The sequence below is a fragment of the Epinephelus moara genome, chromosome 7, assembly GCF_006386435.1.
Source record: "Epinephelus moara isolate mb chromosome 7, YSFRI_EMoa_1.0, whole genome shotgun sequence".
In the NCBI taxonomy this organism is placed as follows: Eukaryota; Metazoa; Chordata; class Actinopteri; order Perciformes; family Serranidae; genus Epinephelus; species Epinephelus moara.
Window position 1 is genome coordinate 40593602 of NC_065512.1, and position 20069 is coordinate 40613670.

Here is a 20069-nt window from a genome sequence, read left to right on the forward strand (position 1 = left end):
AACAGTGAAGTGACTTGAGCAGAAGTTAGATTTTGGTTCTTTTTGTCTGCGCCAGCATTTACTTCTCTTCCTTCTTTAACTCCTTAGTCCTGTCTCCCTCCTCTAGGTGGATGAGAGGAAGGCTTCACTGCCTGGTGGCTCTCAGGCGGCGCCACCTGGGATGGCAGAGGTGTCAGAGGAAGACGACCTGCGGGCAGCAGAAGAGGTGAGCACTTTATACAGTGAGTGCATTATACATGGAAGGAAAAAACATACCTAAATACAGTCAGGTAGCCGCAAAAAGAGCAGGGAGAGACAACAAAGACACCTACAAACAGCGGAAAAAAACCCTTATAAATGAAACATATTTATTGCAGTTACACATAAATGCCCTGTGCACTATATATATTGTGTAAATAATCTTGTTTAGGTTAATATATATATGTATATATACTTTTATTTTTTGTTAATAATCCTATTTATTTGAACTATATATTTGTAAATACTCTTGTTAAATTTCTTATATTTTCACTTATCTTTCCACTCTTGCAAGGAGCACCTGTAACGCAAATAATTTCCCCTCGGGGATCAATAAAGTATTTCTGATTCTGATACTTATTGCCAGGCAAAACATAAACGTGATGTACAGTGCCTTTTCAAAAATACCCACCCCCTCCCCCACAAACAGTGTGTTTTTCATATTCCGTTGCATTATAACCTTTCATTTAAATTGAATTTTTTTGTAATAGGCCTACACAAAATAGTCAAAATTGGTGAGGTGAAATGAAAAAAATGAAAAAAAAAAAAAAATTAGTAAAGTACTAAAAATATAGAAGAAAAACCAATGCTTAAAGAAAGAAATAATAACATGAAAAAAGTAACAAGAAAGAAAGAAATAACATGTTTGGTGTTCTTAAAAAGGCATGTAGGAGACTCTACAAAGAAGGCACTTTGGTCATATGAGACTAAAATTTTACTTTGTGGCCACCCTTCCATATAGCCCAGCTCTGTGGAGAGTAAAGTTCAAAGTGGTCCAATGGACAGATACTCAAGTCTCACCTGTGGAGCTTTCCACCTCCTTCAGAGTTATTGCTGGTCTCTTTGTTGTCTTTCTGATTAATGTCCCCCTTCCCTGGTCTGTGAGTTTTGGTAGGTGGGCCTCTCTTGGCAGGTTTGTTGTAGTGCCACATTTTCCACCATTTGTGGTGCCACATTTTGAATGGATTTAATGGTGTTCAGTGTTAAAAGTTTCAGGTATATTTTTACCCAGCCCTGATCAGTACCTCTCCAGAACTCCAGACCCTGACCTGTTTGGAGAGCTCCTTGGTCTTCATGGTGCCACTTGCTTGGTGATAAACTTGCTTCGTGGTATTGCACACTCTGGTGCCTTTCAGAACAGGTGTATATGTATTGAGATCATATGACACTTAGATTGCACACAGCTGTACTTTATTATGTGACCACTGAAGGTAAATGGCAGCACCGGGTCTTATTTAGGGGCTTCATAAGAAAGGGGGTGAATACATATGTACTTACAACTTTTAAGTTTTTTTTTTCCCCAGAATGTTTTCAAACACGTTTGTTTTGTTTTTTGTTTTTACTTTTCCATGTAGGTCCATTACAAAAAATCGAAATTCAAATCAGATAAAAAGCTAAGGAGGGGGTGAAGGCACTGTACACTAATGAAACAAGACAAGAAAATATCTGGTGTGTGTGTGTGTGTGTGTGTGTGTGTGTGTGTGTGTTGTAACTTATTTTCTACTCTTTCTTTCCTCTGTAAAGCACCTTGAAAAGCTGTGAGATTATGCTCTAAATATAAAAACTTGACCTTTTCGGCCTTAAAATGGGATGAAACCTGTGGTTATTTTTTCTCTCAGATGCGAATCAAAACCCTCATGACCAGCATGGCTGCCATGGCAAGTGAAGAGGTAGACAACACCTGTTAACTTTCTTGTTCTCTCTCTTTTCATCCATGAACTGTTTAGAATTGAATCACCACATCACTCCCCTGATAATCTGGGGTCAGACCTCACAAACTTACCTACAATGATATTAATAACACTTAGCTCTACGTTTTCATGTCTTTTTCTATTTTAAGCATTGCTCTGTCATGTACAGTATTATTGTTTTGTTCAGTTATCAAGGCTCTGTTCATTTTTAGTGATCTGGTGATTGAATCTTTTTGTACCACTGCATTAGCTGTAAACTTAACAGCTAATTGGCTAAAACATTTATGTGAATTGTACATTAGTCAGTGGTTTTCAGTCAGATTTTTTTCCTTGTGTAGGGAAAGCTGACAGCGAGTGCAGTGGGTCAGATAGTGGGACAGCAGTCTGAGGAGATCAAGCAGATTGCTTCTGAGTACGCTGAGAAGGTGAGCAACAGTCAGTGGTAATATTGATGTCATGTATTGGCTTGAATATTTGATTTCCCTTATCATGAGCTAATTCCTCCCTCCTTTTTCGAAACCTGTACATAGAAAGATACTTTTTTAAGCTTTCTCACTGGTCCTGCTGTTTGTAGATATTTTATCCCAACTGGTATGATATAATTTAGGAATTTTTTGCAGTGGAAACAGTTACTTTTTCAATGGGGCTTATTAAATTTGGAAGCAGTGGAAAAAATAGATTCTCTTGAAATACCCATCTTTTGTTTAAATTTGTTTAAGTTTTTATTATCATTATTATTATTATTATTATTATTATTATTATTATTATTATTATTAGTTGTATTTATTTTTCCCAAATGAAAACCAAACCATGTTATATGTTTGTTCTAAAATGACATTGTAAAAAGCTAAAAAGATGGTTCACTCTGTAAAAGTCCCTAACTAAAGAAGACTTTGAAATGCTTATTGGGTGATAAAAAAAATAGGGAAAATGTCCAAAAACAGAAAATCATAGAATGATCCCATAAAGTACAATCGTTGTATCGCTTTTCTATCAGTCACACACTCTCTCACTCACTCTGTCTTATTGAGCTCCTCATCTGTGACTGCAGTAATTCTTGGCTGCTTGACAGATGATTCAGTCCACTGTATGATTCTTCAAGTTCCAAACCCCATGATAATAATTTTGGCACCTAAAAACAGTTTTATCATGATCCTAGTTGAAGGAAGAATTGTGACATCCTGACCTCAACTGAACCAGGGTTTCCCACACATTCATTTATTTGTGGGGTTCTGCCATGATCAAAACATCTTCCACCACATATAGATTTTCTGTTTTTTTTAAGCTAGACTGTTCATTAGGAGCGCTGCTAAAATATATGTACCTTTCGGTTATTTATAGCACCACACTGTATGAGTGCAGAGCCCACTTTTGGTAAGACGTGTTGGTCAGAGCAGCAGAACATCAGGCGCATTGAAAGTGATGCTTAATCATTTATTCTAGTGGGTCTAAACTGGGTCTAACTTGCCTCTGCAGTAGCTTCTCCTCTCCGTCGATCTGATCTGATCAGCTCTAAATGGATTAACAGATCAGTTATCCACCATGTAACTCACAAAATACTGCTGAGGAAAGAAACAAATTAATGGAGACCTCTGCCCGGCTGCGTTCATGGACCTGCAAAAACTTCTGAATTTAGAGAGGACACACACACACATTTAAATGAAAAAAAAAAAAGGAAAAAAGAAAAGAAAAAGGTTTTTAGTATTGTATGTAATAATACCATAGTACTACAGCCCCCTAATTCCCGCCAATATTTAAATATGCTTAAATGCCCCTCCAAATGTATAGATAAAAGGCAATTTCTCTGTTGACTGTGATATTTTTTTTTAAGTGTGGAAATAATAGTTTTTTTTGAATGGTTATCTCCTTGCAATGTTATGCTAGATTTCTGTCACAGCTAGCTAGCAAGCATACATTCCATGCATTAGCTAGCAAACAGCCCATATATTCTGACCATGTCACACTTGCTAGCTTTGCGTAAAGTTAAGATACGTTAACTTCCCTCTTACTTGTTTTTGTAACACCATAACAATTATTTGTACCAGAACTGCCACGTTAATTGTGTAAATCAGTTACATTTTTCTAAAGGTGGTCAGTAATTGCATGGATTTTTGGAGAAAACAGGGCGATTTGAGATTGCTAATCAATCAACCAATACTAATGTCAGCTATCGTAGCTTGGTTACCTGTAATATGCCACAAACTAACCCACCAACCAACAATAGTGCTTATGGACATGTTCAACTCATGTTATTGTCTTTATTACATTATATTTGTCAAATAGCCCACGTGAAGTCTGAGTTAAGTAACAATATTTAGCTATGCTACACTGTTTTTGGGAAGTTGGACAGATTTGGTCCTGCCCAATATTAACTCATAATACAGAGAGGTATAAATCCAAGTTGTTTGCTTTAGACATTTGTAGAGGCATGTACAAAACACAGCACTCATTCAAGCAGCTTGTGGTGGTCCAGCACTTCAAGAAAACCCTTTATGCTACCATTCTTTCCTGTTACCATTTCCTTGTTATAATACTATATCTCCCAAATGTCCCTGCAGCAGTCGGAGCTGTCATCAGAAGAGCGTTCAGAGCGCTACGGCCCACTGCAGCAGCACCGCAGGGCTGTGGCCTCTCTCAACAAACAGATCCAGCAGAAGACTAAACAACTGGATGAGGTCAGCAGCTCATTGTGGTTCACTGTGTAGTCCACTCACACCACGCTGTGTCAAACACTTCATTACAACTAGAGCCTCTGTGATCCTGAAGTGTTCAATCTATACAGGAATTTGTTGGTGGCATCACAGAAACAAGCATGTAGTTTTTATACATTTATTGTAACTACAGGATCCACATGTAGAACAAAGGGCAGAAGACTTCTTACAGAGAAGATGATAAATGCAGCATTTCCATATGCAGTCAGCATCACTTAGCTGTTGTAACACAAAATGAACACCTTAGAATGTGTAGTGTGTAATGAACTATAATGTACAGCAGTTAAAAGGGAAGGTGTGGTAATTATCAATAACACAATTTATTTCTTTTGACAGCTACAAGCAAACCATGCAGAGGTGAAATCCGGCTGTGACAATGCGAAGAGAAAACTGATTGAGGTAGGACAAGGCTAAAATTGTGTGGATGGGGTGTATCTTTGCAATATACTTGGTGTGAATGTTCCATCAGCGTCCCGCTGCAGGAAAATCACGGGGGGGTTATTTTGCTTGTTTATCAATAAATATCATTTACATGCCACTGTATCTTGCACCGTGTAATGTTGTATTGTGCTTATTGTTAATAAATAAAGCTGCCTACTGAGCGGATATTTAATACATTGCAGGCACGGCGTTATGGGTGGGCCTAAGACTGTCAGGCCCACCCACTTTTCGACAGGCCCACCCTAAACTTTTCTTCAAAAAAATAAAAACTTTTTAAAATATTTTAATTTTGTCATGAATGATTCAAAATCAGCTAATAATCACATAGTTTGTGCTAATATGGTGTAAAAGATTAACGCAATACAACAATACTATCGACTATGCCAGAGTATAATAAAAAATAATCCCTGTACTGCGCCTATGGCAGGCTAATATATTGTTACTCACCACTAGACATCTTTACAGAAGAATGTGCGTCTGTTATTCTGATTGCTGGCAAAGGCATCGATGATTTTATCTGCGTCCAGATCTTTGGTCCTCCTGGTGTTAATGGTCAAGAATGCCAGGTTACTGTTGCGTGTATCGCCACTGCTGTTCCTCAGGTATGTCTTCAAACGTCAAAGGCAAGGGGTGCTGCGCTCGGGCAGGACCTACCATAAATGATGTATTATCGGGCACCCGATGATACATTAATAATATTACCACCAGATAATGTCACACAATTGAACAAAAACAATTTTATTCAGTGACAGTGAAAAAATGAAATTTTGTTTGTGCATGTCTTGGGGGTGCTATGGGCTTCTTTGGGGGTGATGAAGCACCTCCAAGCTCCCCCCAGCGCCGCCTAGCGCTCTTCTTTGGTCAGAACCAAGGAGAGCAATCGTGGGTAGGTCCGTCCTATGCACTGAAACGTCATTAAATGCAATCAAATATTTAAGGAGCATCAAGCAATTAAAATCTGTCTAAAGCAAGCACAGGTAATATGGCAGTATATCAGTCAGTCATTATTATGAAGTCAAACAGTGATGTACTAACGTTTGTAATTTAAGGCCCATCCAAAACTGAAATCCTAGTGCCGTGCCTGATACATGGTATCACATCCATGCATAGATGTGTAATAATACTTAGATACTAGATTCCAAGGTGGCGCCTGTTCATTCCAATAGAGTTGCTCACTGGATGCATACGCCAAAAAAAGTTTTTAGCTTCTGGGTTTACATCTGCGGTGGGTGGCCCACTGAATCTGTGCAGTAGTGTTTCTCCTACTGGCCCTGCCCTCAGGTCCCCACCCAGCGCATAGACTTTACATTAGCAGGATGTCACAGATTTTTAAATCCATTTTCTTGGCTCCAGGAACGTTTAACATATAAAACCGTATTGGATAAAAAAATTTTTTAAAAAAAAACATAATAGAAACACTTACCATTGACCTTGTTTGTGGTTTTAGGGGTCATGTCAGCAGTTTTACAGATGTCTCTTTCATAATAGTGGTCTATGGGGAAAATGCTTTTTGGGCTGAATGGAATTTTTTGGGGGGACCTGCATCCATGCCACTATAGACTAGTGTTGTCACGATACCAAAATCTTTGTTTCGGTACCAATACCAATATGAATTTCGATACTTTTCGATACTCTTCGGTACTTTCCTAAGGAAAAGTCCTTTTGGATACAAACCTTTAGACAAATAAATAGTAGGGGTGTAACGGTACCAAAAAAATCATGGTTCGGTAAGTACCTCAGTACTTGGTGCTCTTCACCAAGGTGCCACACATGCTGAAAGAGCACCAAGACAACTGTCCCTTGCCTACAGTCAAGTATAGTGGTGGCAGCATCATGGTTTGGGGCTGCATGAGTGCTGCTGGCTCTTGGGAGCTTGGTTCATTTAGGGAAATATGAATTCCAAGCAGAGCATGATCGCCCCTCTTCAGAAACTGGGCTGCAATGCAGTTTTCCAACATGATAATGACCCAAAACACACCTAGAAGATGACAACTGCCTTGCTGAGGAAGCTGAAGGTAAAGGTGATGGACTGGCCAAGTATGTATCCAGCCCTAAACTCACCTGTGCACCTGTGGGGCATCCTCAAGCTGAAGGTGGAGGAGCGCAAGGTGTCTTCACATCATCTGCTCCATGATGTCATCATGGAGGAGTGGGAGAGGATTCCTGAAGCAACCCTGTGAGCTCTGGTGAATTCCATGCCCAAAAGGGTTAAGGCAGTGCTAGATAATAATGGTTGGCACACAAAATATTGACACTTTAGGCACAATTTGGACATGTTCACTGTGGGGTGTACTCACTTATCTTGCCAGCTGTTTAGATGTTGATGGCTGTGTTTTGAATAATTTTCAGAGGAAGGTAAATCTATACTACTATACAAGCTGTACACTGACTACTTTAAGTTATATCAAAGTGTCATTTCTATAGTGTTGTCCCATGACAAGATATAATAAAACATTTCCAAAAATGGGAGGGGTGTAGTCACTTATGTGAGAAACTGTATTTCTCCTAAGGGAGACCTAAAGGTTGATCCCATCTTAAAATATCTGAAGCCCACGAGACAGTTTCATATTTGTTATCATCTGTATTATATTGGCAGACACATGGAACTATTTATAACTGAATGTGAAGGACGAGCAGAGCGGGTTGTCCACTATTCAGAATATCAGCAGTCAATCCCCAGCTCCTCCAGTCCACATGTTGAAGTATCCTTGAGCAGGATACTGAACCTCAAAATGCTCCTAATGGCTCTTCCATCAGTGTGCGAGTGACCAGTGTATGAATTTGTGTGTGTATGGGTGAATGTGACATGTTGTGTTACAGCCCCTTAAGTGGTCCAAAGACTAGAAAGGCGCTATACAAGTGCAGGTGGTCTGTTTACCAGTTTTTTGGAGGGTTTTTTTGTCAAACAAAAGCATTTGTGTGTCTACCCAGGCTACAGAGCAGTCGGAGAAACTGGCGAAAGAGCTGAAGTCTTTAGATGAGGTGGAGGAGCAGGCTGACAGCAGGTGAGTGGTGGAGGCTAATTATCTCTGACTTCTTTGTGTCATTTAATCCTCATGACACAGTGGATCTCCCTCTGTGATTAGTGTCAGTCCTCAGGGTATATTTCCTCCTCCATCCCCAACAGCTGCCTGCTTGTCTTTAGAATTGTTTAAGAACCTGGAATCTCTGCAGTTTAAGAGTTCAAAGAATCATTGAGCTCTCAGTGTTATAAAATAATTTTACATCATTCAGTTATACAGTCCATCAGGCCAAGTGCTGTGCCCTCTGAGATGTTGACCATCTTGCTTACGGACACTTGAGCAATATTGGCTGTACACACAGGCCATTTCAGGGAAGAAACCTCTGATCTTTGATTAATGGGACAGTCCATCTAATTATGTTTTGCTCTGTTGAACAGCTTGCTGGAGAAGCTGAGGGCTCTGGTGACAATGAATGAGAACCTGAAGCAGCAGGAGCAAGAGTTCCGCACACACTGCAGAGTGAGTACATCAACACACACACACATAAACAGACCGGAAATCTACATCCAATGAGTTTTGAAATCCTGCTTTACAGTAAATGGGTACTAATTTTCTGTTAAATGTGAGTCCAGGAAGAGATGGCCCGTCTGCAGCAGAACATTGAGGAACTTAAGACAGCATCAGGACAAAATACAGAGGAGGAGAAGGTTCGTATCTGGTTAGAATTCTGTTCTACATTCACTAATGCATCTTGTATTTTAGCATTTGTCTTATACAAATTAAAACATGTACAGATTCTTAAAGAGTGTAGCTTCCCCTTGGTTTTGTAATAATTTAACTTTCTCTTCCTTTCTTTTTCTTTTCGTAGGAGAGGAACCAGCTGATAGACAAACAGTACAACACAGACAGAGAGAAACTACTGAAGATCCGTCTGCTCATGGTAACTACTTAACATAACATTACACCAGATTAGATGGAACTGGAGTGATTTCTGTTGGTAACGAGGTCACGGCAGCAGATAACAGACTACAGATAAGAACAAGACATGCTGGTTTACATATCTTGGAAGATTTCAGTGTCCTTGAGAGATGGAAGTAATTCCGTCAAATATTATCTGTGACGGACATACAACACCTGAGTGAACACACTAATTTTACCCCATTTACCGACGAGATGCTATGAGAGGCCACCACAAAATACCATCCATCTCTGCCAAAGCAGCACTCAAACATTGTTCCAAATGAGTCCGCACAGAGTTTGAAATAGAGACTAAATAAGTAATAAATATATAAAAAGAAGAAACAACCATAACATTTTCACTGGTCTCCATGCTGCTTTCTACTGTTTACTAACCTGTTCTTTGGCCTGTCCATGACGTTGATCGTGACACACCAGTTAAAAAAAAAAAATACTGAAAGACATACTAGTCTACTGGCAATGGGAAAGGGGTTGATCCTGTTTTTACATGTTTGAAAAAGACCACATCCACATGCTAATTTTGGTGGAAAAGGAGTATTAGAGCCCCTGACATGATGTCAAATTACTAAAAAGATTTTTGGATAAATCATATATTGACCAAGGCATGAAACTCCTTCACAAGACAATACATAGACATTCAGAATTAAATGGTTTCACAGTTATTTTGCCCTGTTCTGGTGACAAGGCTCCCCTGTGGGGCCTGAACATGGAGATCACTCAGGACTTCACTCTGTTCAGGCTCGTAGGAACCGCGAGATTGCCATCCTGCAGAGGAAGATTGACGAGGTGCCGAGCCGGGCTGAGCTGACCCAGTACCAGAAGAGATTTATTGAACTCTACAGCCAAGGTGGGTTCCTCCTTAATATCTGGTCTAACCAGGGTTGTGATCAATGTCTGCAAAAAGCCAAAACAAAGACATTAAATCTCTGCTAATTCTTGTTGTGCCCTCCAGTTTCTGCAACACATAAAGAGACCAAGCAGTTCTTCACACTGTATAACACGTTAGACGACAAGAAAGTTTATCTGGAGAAGGAGGTAAATCACCACAGCAGTCGTCATTCCCATTATAATCCCAAATTCTGCTTGAATTTGGCTTTAAATCTAGATTTGTCTGTGACTTTAACAACTCTGACCTATTTGACTATCTATCTAGTTTACAAATTTAAAGGGGCAAAAAGCAAAATCGTTTCACCGCTAGGTTTGCTGTTGTGCACTGCCTGTAGACCAAAACAAAGTGTGTCATGAGCCACACCTCCCTCTCCCTCTACCTCTGCTCTCCGCGAGCTAACGCTAACGTTCCTCCTCTTCTCCGTGAGTGAGAGCGATGTTTCAGCCTGGCTACATTTTACAATGCTAATTGCAAATGTTAGCTGGGCTGCCGGGCTACTCACCTAACACAACCGTAACGCCTGACCCATTGCTGGGACCGAGCCGCTAATAACTCAAGCTCCGGACATTAACCCATGCTATGATTGTAACATTAAATTTAATTGAATCGACATAGCAACATGTGCCTAACATTACTGTAACATTAATTAAAACAGACATTTGACTTTATGTTGTTACTTAACTGTTACCTGTCCAGGAGAAGAGCTAGCTCCGAGTCAAATTGTAGCCCCTTTAGCTCTCGCAGCGCTCTCCACCTTGGAAATGCAAGGCCAATGTTAATACGGGTTCTGTCCCTTTCTTTATCCGACAACTCCTTCGCCAACGACCGTTGTTTCTTTAGAGGTAATGTCGGATCCTGGTTGTCTTCAGGTGAACGTTTCGTTCCGTTCTCCGCCATTTCGCTTCGAAAATACGTGCTGCCATTGCTCACTGGCTGTAGCCTTTTATAGGGAGGGAGGGCCAAGGGCTCCGAGAGGAGGCACTGATTCACATGAACGTACATGAACGTGCAGCCGGACCGGCTTGTAAACAAAGGGCTGGAGATCAACACAGAGAGAGGGTGTGTGACGTCATGCTATACTCCAGATGAAATTACACCTCTAGTTCTTCACATAACGATTTTTTAATTCCTTCAATCTTGAAATGATGAATTTCCGCTTATTGCCCCTTTTAAGGTGAAAGTCACCTGCAGACAAATGTGTGTTCTTAATATTTATGAGGGAATCTCTCTCTCATCTCTGTAGGTCAATCTGCTGAATTCCATTCACGACAACTTCCAGCAGTAAGTATGAATACACTTGTCTGCTGTAGTTTCTTTTGTTTTATTTGATATGAACATCCCAGTAGCATTAGAACTGTACATTTATGCACAAGAATCAGATGTGTTGTGTTTAGCATTTGTAGCAAAACCCTAATTTGCAAAACCTGTCCTCAGGAGGCTTTTTCAAAGTTAACATGGTTAAAATGAAAAGAAAATACATGCAGACAAAATATAAAATACTGGGGTGTCTACTGTATGTTTGTAATATGATACACTGACTGTCTCTGCTACGCGATCACATAAAATACATCAGTGTGTTTCTCAGCTCCGTTGAGTGAATAAGCTCTAACCTGCTGTGCTATGGTCCAGGGCCATGTCGTCTTCAGCAGCAAAGGAGCAGTTCCTTAGACAGATGGAGCAAATAGTGGAGGGAATCAAACAGAGTCGCATCAAGGTACAACTCTATTAAAGAATAATTCCGTTTGGTACTACTTGGGTTTTAATGTATTTTATAAATTGGCTATTATTTCTGTGGTCACTGTACTCAACGGGTCAAATGCTGAGATGTGGGAACATTGTGACATTGCTGAATGGAACGGCGCAAGAAACTCGAGCAGTCACATGATGAAACAGTTGTTCTAGCATAATAAAATGGAATCATCTAGAGACCAAATTCTAACAGTCTTTTCATCAGTTTTTTACAAGCTGCAGCAGCATGTGTGTGACACCTGCTTCCTGCTCATCTGCTTTTCCAGATGGAGAAGAAGAAGCAGGAAAACAAAATGAGGAGAGATCAGCTGAATGACGAGTACCTGGAGCTGCTGGACAAGCAGAGGCTTTACTTCAAAACTGTCAAGGACTTTAAAGAGGTGAGAAAAAAGTATTAGCTGTGCTTAATTAGATATGGAAGAATGAAAGAACAGGTTACTAAAAGGTACAATGAGAGGCTGTTTAAAGTCACACTGTTTCATACTTCCAAGAGCACACCTTTTATAATAAAAGAAGAGGGCAACCAATCACTTAACATATTTTAAGGATATATTCTATATATATTGGTTAGCTTATTGATTTGAATGGGGTGGACACACTTATTGTAACACAATATAAACTGCAGCCTCCAAAATCATAACATTGAATCAACACCGCTCTAACATTTTAACAATTTAAGTACAATGCGATATGGTAGGTAGACTGGTGCAGACTCTTTGAAACAGAAGTGTTGTATATTAGGACCAGGGGTCGCGTTAACCGGATATTCTCGGTCATTGACCGTTTTTTTACAACAATGACCGGAAAATCTGAAGGCCGTCAGTCATTTTGACCGGTTGCAATTACCACCCCTGCCCACTTGGCGACGGAGTGCACAGTCAGTGGTTTAAGTGGCTGCCGTTTTTGACACTGCAAAGGAAAAAGTCATTCATCTGCTTCATGTAGCGTTGTTGACATAACGCCCTGGACACACCGGACGCAGAACCGAGGCACGGCGCCCAGCAGTGGAGGCAGTTTTCAGTCGGCGCCCATGTTAACCTATCTGACTGTCCACACAAGCCGCTGAGCAGAGTGGAGTGCCCGCGGAGGCACCGCTTCAGTTCGGCATCTGGTCTATTTTTCACGCGAGCCGCGAGCACTTCTGTCAAGCTGGATAGAGCGGATCGTACCAAACAGGAAGTCGGACACAGAAAAGACGAGAGAATCCGGACAATTTTCAAAATAAAACAACAGCACGCATTGAGGTATTTAAAATAACACAACAGTGCATAACCGAACACATTTTTCAATACCCTAATCATTTCATTACAATTTTAATTTTGTGTCACCGAGCCTACAGACATAACTACATAACGCCCTGGACACACCGGACGCGTTAGTGACGCGTTAGTGCCGTCCGGTGTGTCCAGGGCGAAGCCTAATGGCACGAGTGTGTGGATGTCTGTTCATCTTTTCGTTCATGTCCTTATTAATGCACACTTTATAACTTGCTTGTTGGATTTATTAAAAATGAACGAATGAAAACTAAATGTCTTTGAATATCTTTATTATCATTTAAAAACGAAAATTAAAGTGACCGGTAAAAATAGATTATGATCGGATTTTTATGACCCTGTCGGTCAAAATGACCGGCAACGAAAAAGTCTAGTGCAACGTCTGATTAGGACATACAAAAATAGCTGGATTATTACCATAGATACAGTCTGTATTTATGGAAACGCCCACAAAACGTCACATCCTTTTACGCCGAGGGGAAAAACAAAATGTTTGCTACCATGCTGAAGAGTTGCTGTGTGTCTGCAGGACAAATTAACTTAAGAATCCAGAGTTAAAGGGTATTTTTAACCTGGCCTATATTTTCCCATGTTTCTGTGTTTAAGTGACTAATGGGAAGAACATTTTTTTAAGTTGGTCCAGTATACAGATAGAGCAGCGACCATGCTAAGGAAACACTCAAGGCATGTTTGCACCGTCGGTGTACATCCACTAAAAGTACTTGTTTTTGCCTCTGACTGGCTCAGATTGTTATTCTAAGTGTCTGACAACATTATTAAAGGGTCCCTACAGAGCCAGACCTTTTTGTTAAAGAGCCCCAAAATTGCCATCTTCAAACCCACCAGACTCCTTTTAAATAATCAATCATTTTCTTTCAACAGAAAACACACTTAATTCAAAGTTGACAGAAACAAAATAAAACTCACAGAAGTCATCTTGGTTTGACTTTCCACACTTCTGAAAATCTTTAACTCTGGTTTGGTCTAATAAACCTTTAATTCACATGTGAAAATATGCTGGCTCTATACATGCTTAAATTACTGTTTATTTGGATTCTGCTAGGTTTTGTGATGACAATTTTGTGGCTGTTTGCTGTTAAACAAAAAGGATCTAACACTTTGTCCAAACAGTATTTGATTGTTTAGCCACTGGTAAAAACTGGAGCTGTAGTTCTTGAGGTTGCAAATCCCTGCATGGTAATGTTATAGCACATCGTCAAAACGTAGGCTAATGGTGTTGAGTAATGTTAGCTCTGCTGTAGAGAAAAGGATCATGACGTGAGCTGTAGTGAGCAACACAAAGCATTGAAGGACTCTAGAACACAGCAACTACAGTAGAGCCTGACTGGTATTAGACAACAGGGTTGAGTCTATATCTTATCCAGCTTGAAAACTCAGTGGAATAGTAAATGTTTTCTGCATTACAAACTGTCATAACTTTTCTCCGCCTGGCACATAAATGTGTGTTAATTTATGACCTAAAGATGAACCGTAAACCCACAAACCAGAGCTGAAAGTTTCCTGTAATGACCATCACTGACAGCCTACTTGCTGGTGGTTATATTGAATGTCATTTCCAGGAATTATCACAATATAAAACAATATTTCTGTTTAAAAAGTACAAATGACAGAAAGACATTAAGTATTCACCTATCTCTTAAGTGGTTACATCTGAAGTATGGTCACATGCGCGCAGCTGATATCCTGTGTGGTTTGTTTCCATGAGCGCACAGCCTGACCGGTACAGTGGTTTGTTTACATGACAAAACAGAAGTGCATATTTAAAAGATTCAGTGTGGACAGAGAGGCACTTGCCTGCCGTTAGGACACATTATTAGGCCTACATATTAGCAGAGAGAAATATTTTTACTGGACATTATGACTGGAGAGATTTAACTATGTCACACTTAAACAGATTTTCCTGCTCAAAAGCTAAATAATTGAAACCCTGAGCACTGATGATAAAGTTGCTGCTGCCTGAGAGACGCAGAGATAAAGAGAGGGGAAAAGAAGATCAAAGTTGGATTATTGCACATCTCTGAAAGTTCATAACCTGCGATATTTTCTAACAAGCTTACTGCTCAGAATGCAATGCACCATGACATCACTGCCTGTTCTCTGTACTGTCTAGCAGTCTGACTCCACTGGTGAAAATGTGAGTGAGCACAAAATTTATTGGTGAGCAGATATCAGCCAACATGTATCGTGATTATTATCACACTACTTAAAAAATTAAGCATTGCCTCATTTCTGTTGGTTTGTTGACCTGAGATAAAAGTCTGTGTATGACATATGGTGATGTAACAGTAATGATGAATTTCCTTTTTTTTTTTTTTTTTTTTTTTTTTTTTTTTGTGTGTGTCACCAGGAGTGCCGGAAAAATGAAATGTTGTTGTCCAAACTGAGAGCGAAAGGAGCCTCGTAACCCTGGAACCACTGTTGCTAAACTGTTGTTGATTGAAAGGAAATATGTCATCTGTATGATGATGACAAATTGATCACAGATTAATTTTAAATGTATGGAGTTTTATTAACATTCCAGACTTTGTTTCATCATTCTTCTTTATGACTTGCATCTAAAACCCTGCGAGAGGGTGCTCATTACATGTGCTAAATCCTGCCAACTGAAAAACAGAACTGGCTTTAAATTGATTAAGTCAAAAGAGGCTCCTAAGTGCTTCACATATGTTGGCTGAACCTTAAGCTTCACCACAGTGATCACAAATGACTGTACCTCACTTTCTTAGCATCGAGTCAGTCTGTCCTCTCAAAAATTGTTGAATTTTCAAAAGAACAATATGTAGGAGCCCCATAATAATCCTGTAAATCATGACAGTGTGTTTAATGAATGAATGATAAATGTTGCACTTAGGGACTGAACCAAAAGGAGCTTAAATGTCAGATCTAATGATAACTTCACTAAAATTTACTTTCCACCTTTTAGAGCTGTCTAGGCAGCTGTGCTAGCTGTAAAACATCCCCCTGTTCTCATGTTGATCATAAAGTGGAGCTTTCACTCTCAGAGAACAGAGACCTATCCCCACTCCATCATCACATTCGATGTATGAAGTTTCCTAGTGCAGCTTTAAATATTGCTCTTTGTATATTAAGTTCTTTGCCAATAATGCTATTCTTATGTGCCTCTTAAGTTTGAATTCACATCATTCTTAGATCTGCCTTTGTCACTATCCAACAACTACTGTTTCATGAATAAAAATTGAAATGCCTTCACTGTTACTCATTTCAGGTAAGATGTGGTCTGTCAGACACTGTCTGCTGACTAAACACAGTGCACTATCACATGTCACCAGGCTGTTGTCAAAACTCATATGATGACTCTTGAAAGGAAGCATCCTATGTATCAAAGCTCTTCAAATCTCCTGTTGCAGATGTACAAGGTGGCAAAATAAACATCTGTTCCAGCAGTGAACTGTATTCTCACCAGTCCAACAAAATCATGCAAAGTGTATGCCAGCCAAAAAATATGACCATAATGTCTTAAAATCTAACATTTCACAGTCATGGTGAATAAGATGGTGGTTAACCCAGCAGAGTCAACAACAACATGACAGTTTTTAAATTTCACACCAGGGCCCTATTTCAGAAAGCAGGACTGGTGAAAACTCTGAGTATGTTAAGCCTGCGATGAGGGAAACTCTGACTTTTTCGTTTCACAAAGCCAGTTCAGCGTAACCCTGAGTCAGTTACTATGGCAACATACTTTGTGAAGCAAACCTGCTGGCTGGCAGGTTTGCTTCATCTAAGCCTGGGGCTGATCACCCGCTGAGCGTGTAGTAGGAAGGAGAAATATTGCATGTCCTTTTGTGAATGAAGTTGTGGATGTTGAGGCAGAATTTATTCGGGGACTGTTGCGTCAGGAGATAGTGATTAGACCCCGTTTGGATGTCTTCTCTGAGGAGTGTCTATATGAAAGATACAATTTCACCTCACACTCTATCATTTATCTTAACAATCTGTGTCACCCAGATATATCAAATATTACACATCGTGGATTCGCATTATCATCGGAGCAAATTTTATGCATTGCCCTTGGACTCTTCAGCAGCGGCAGTTTTCTTTATAACATCAGAGATACTGATCACATCAGCAGGACAGCAGTTTGTTGGGCTGTGAGAAAAGTGACTCTGGCTCTGAAAAGACTTTCACCCATTTTTGTGGTTTTCCCTGGGCATTAATCAGAAAGGATCATCAAAGAGTAAATCCACAGAATTGCAGGGTTGTCGGTGTTAATAAAAAATTAATCTACGTGGATACATTATGCAATGATTTATGAATACTTTTCATATATTCAAAGATTTCCGCGGTGCAATAGGCTGCTTTTATGGGATACAGCGAATTATATTAAAATATATGAACATCGTTAAGAAAAAAAATGTTTCTATATTTTCTGTATATTAGACACATTAACGCATCACATAACATCACTTCACATTACCTATTAATACGCTATTAAGCTGCAGCTGCCATATTATATTTATTTTATTTTTTGAAGACATGCTCAAAGTCTTAATTTGCTGTCATTAAAATTCAGTTGGGATGAAATAAGTGGCTCAGCTTTTAACTCTGCTTTCTGCCAGTCCAAAGACATGATATTTAATGTTCAAACTCATAAACTTAATTGTGTTTCATTTTTTTTGTTTTTACACTCGTTCTTAATTTGATGCCTGCAGCACGCTACAGAAATGTTGTGACAGAGACATGTTTCCCACTGTATCACATATTAACAACACTGTGTTTTGGAACTGGGGACAATAATTGTTGAAGTTTTGAAAATGAAATTCTTTCCCATTTTTGCTTGATTTACGACTTAAGCAGCTCAACAGTACGAGGTCTCCATTGCTGTATTTTGTGCTTCATAATGCTCCACACATGTTCAGTGGGAGACAGGTCTGGACTACAGGTAGGTGAGTCTAGTAGGCTACCTGGCTGTTGATGACTTGTGGGAGGAGCTGATGATGATGTTGCACGTGCAACCCACTGGCGGTGGACCAACAGGAAACCGCTGATAGCAGGAATGAGCAGCTAGTAGCAAGAGGGAAACACCTGAAGATGAGCAGCTGGGGAGACAAGGAATTGCGCGCCCTCCTTGCCAATTTATTAGCATGCTTCATGGAACAGGTCTCAAGGCTTCAGTGTAAACATGAAGTGGTGAAAACAAAAAAGCTTGTTAACTACAAGCACCATCATCTATTGACAAAACAAGATCCATTAAGTAGCTGCTCTGGAGCCTGCCACTGTATCAGATGGTCCTCCTTAGAGTCAGAGTTGCACTCCTCTACAATTGTCAGACTCATGATGGACAGTTGTAAAACATTAAGTTTCCAAATCACTGCAGCAGAAACAGACTTTACCAACACATTCTCGCTCCGATCTCGTCACATAGACCTATTGACGTTTTGATTATGGACTTTCCATGTCCACACGTTGTTGACGTTCTGGGACACCGTGTCAAGTTCTCCCTTTTCAAGATACACTTCCGTTTTCACAGATTTAAGGTTTACATACAGTCTCTTTCAAAATAAACGCACTACGTCGCTACAACACCGCAAATTGATGTTTTTTTTTCCTTCAACGACCAACACATGGTTGGCTTTAGGCAACAAAAACGTGGTTAGGTTTAGGCAACAAAAGTGCGTGGTTTGGAAAAAAGAACAGGGTTTGGCTTCAGAATCTTACAGGACACAAACACCGCTCTTTATGGTGAATGTCAGTGGTTTTTTTGGACAAAAGCACATGGTTAAGTTTAGGCAACAAAAGGAAGTGGTCAGGTTTAGAAAAAAAGAACAGGGTTTGGCTTTAGAACGTTGGGTGAACGTTGGTGTTTGTTGGACCCATCCACTACCCCTTCCGCCTCTCTTGGACTTTCGCCGGCATAACTTTTGTCCTTGTCCCGCCCAGTGGCATATCCGGGACATTTTTACTGGGGTGGCCAAGATGGGACACAAAGCTAGTGTGGGGTGGCCATGGCATAGCGAAGTATAATGCCACGTACGCAGCCAACCCCGGTTCGAATCCTGGCCGGAGGACCTTTGCTGCATGTCACATCCCCTCTCTCTCCCGTGATTTCCTGTCTCATAACTGTCAAATAAAGGTGTCTATGCAGGTAAAAAAAATATTTGAAAAAAGAGTCTTTTTTTTAATTCCATTTCCACCTATCACAGTCCTCAGGAATCTGGTTATTTTAACATGTCGATTTTTAATCTGTAATTATGTTCAGGATAGGGTACAAATATTCTAAGAGCCATTTCCTTATAGTGGATTAAAGTCCTCATCTCTTCACAAGTTAGATTAGGGTAGCAATATTCAACTGCTCGTAACTCATCCTATAGAATAACATTAATCAGTCATCAGCTCATCATCTGTGTCACCTGTATTGTTACCTGTGTTTGCGCTACTAATTGAGGCGCCATCTTGTGGTTACATAAAAACACAGCAATCCAGGCAACAGAACAAACCAAAAAATTCAAATCAAAGCTTAATACTTAAAGATAGGCCTTATTAACAAGTTTATCTGTAAGCAAAAGATAAAATAAGCTTGTAAGGAAAAAAGGAATATTTGTTGTTCTTTACATGCTTAGTTCATGGTATTATTTAGCTTAGATATAATTTGTTGGAGATACTGGAATCTGATTTTTTTGGTTTGTTCTTTGCCAGGTGTGTTTTTATTTAACCACAAGATGGGGCCTAAATTAGTAAAGCAAACATAGGTAACAATACAGGTGACACAGGTGAAGGCCTGATAACTGAATAATGTCATTATATAGGATGCCTTATGATGTACGAAAAGGGGTCTGCCCATTTTTCCGACAGCCCATTGTTCCGAAGTCCCGTTGTTCCGAAATCATCATGATGACCTGTGGTTAAGGTCTGGTTAGGTTTAGGCACAAAAACCACTTGGTTAGGGTTGGGAAAAGATCATGGTGTGGGTTAAAATGAAAAAGAAAGTGGCAAACACATAAACACAAACAAGCCGTGAGCCTTTCCCAGCTGACCCAGAGCAGGTCGCGGCGCACCATCAAGGCCGAAATACGCCCGCCGGGAGCCGTTCAGCACCGCGGAAAGCTCCCCACACAACCCGGACCCCAGAGTTAATAACAGGAGGTTATGGTGTTTCA

General features: G+C 40.0%; 1 protein-coding gene across 1 annotated transcript in view; it reads left to right on the top strand.

The window, feature by feature from the left end:
• ccdc93 (coiled-coil domain containing 93) overlaps positions 1-16160 on the top strand; it is a 32465-nt gene extending 16305 nt beyond the window's left edge. Inside the window, exons 9-23 of the mRNA XM_050048324.1 lie at positions 107-205; positions 1857-1907; positions 2267-2353; positions 4487-4603; positions 4976-5038; positions 8012-8085; positions 8481-8562; positions 8676-8750; positions 8912-8983; positions 9760-9868; positions 9974-10056; positions 11154-11191; positions 11540-11624; positions 11926-12039; positions 15302-16160. Coding sequence (XP_049904281.1) covers positions 107-205; positions 1857-1907; positions 2267-2353; positions 4487-4603; positions 4976-5038; positions 8012-8085; positions 8481-8562; positions 8676-8750; positions 8912-8983; positions 9760-9868; positions 9974-10056; positions 11154-11191; positions 11540-11624; positions 11926-12039; positions 15302-15358 — 1206 coding nt within the window. The 3' untranslated portion in view covers positions 15359-16160. The remainder of the gene's footprint in view (positions 1-106; positions 206-1856; positions 1908-2266; positions 2354-4486; positions 4604-4975; positions 5039-8011; positions 8086-8480; positions 8563-8675; positions 8751-8911; positions 8984-9759; positions 9869-9973; positions 10057-11153; positions 11192-11539; positions 11625-11925; positions 12040-15301) is intronic.
• Positions 16161-20069: the final 3909 nt, after the last annotated feature.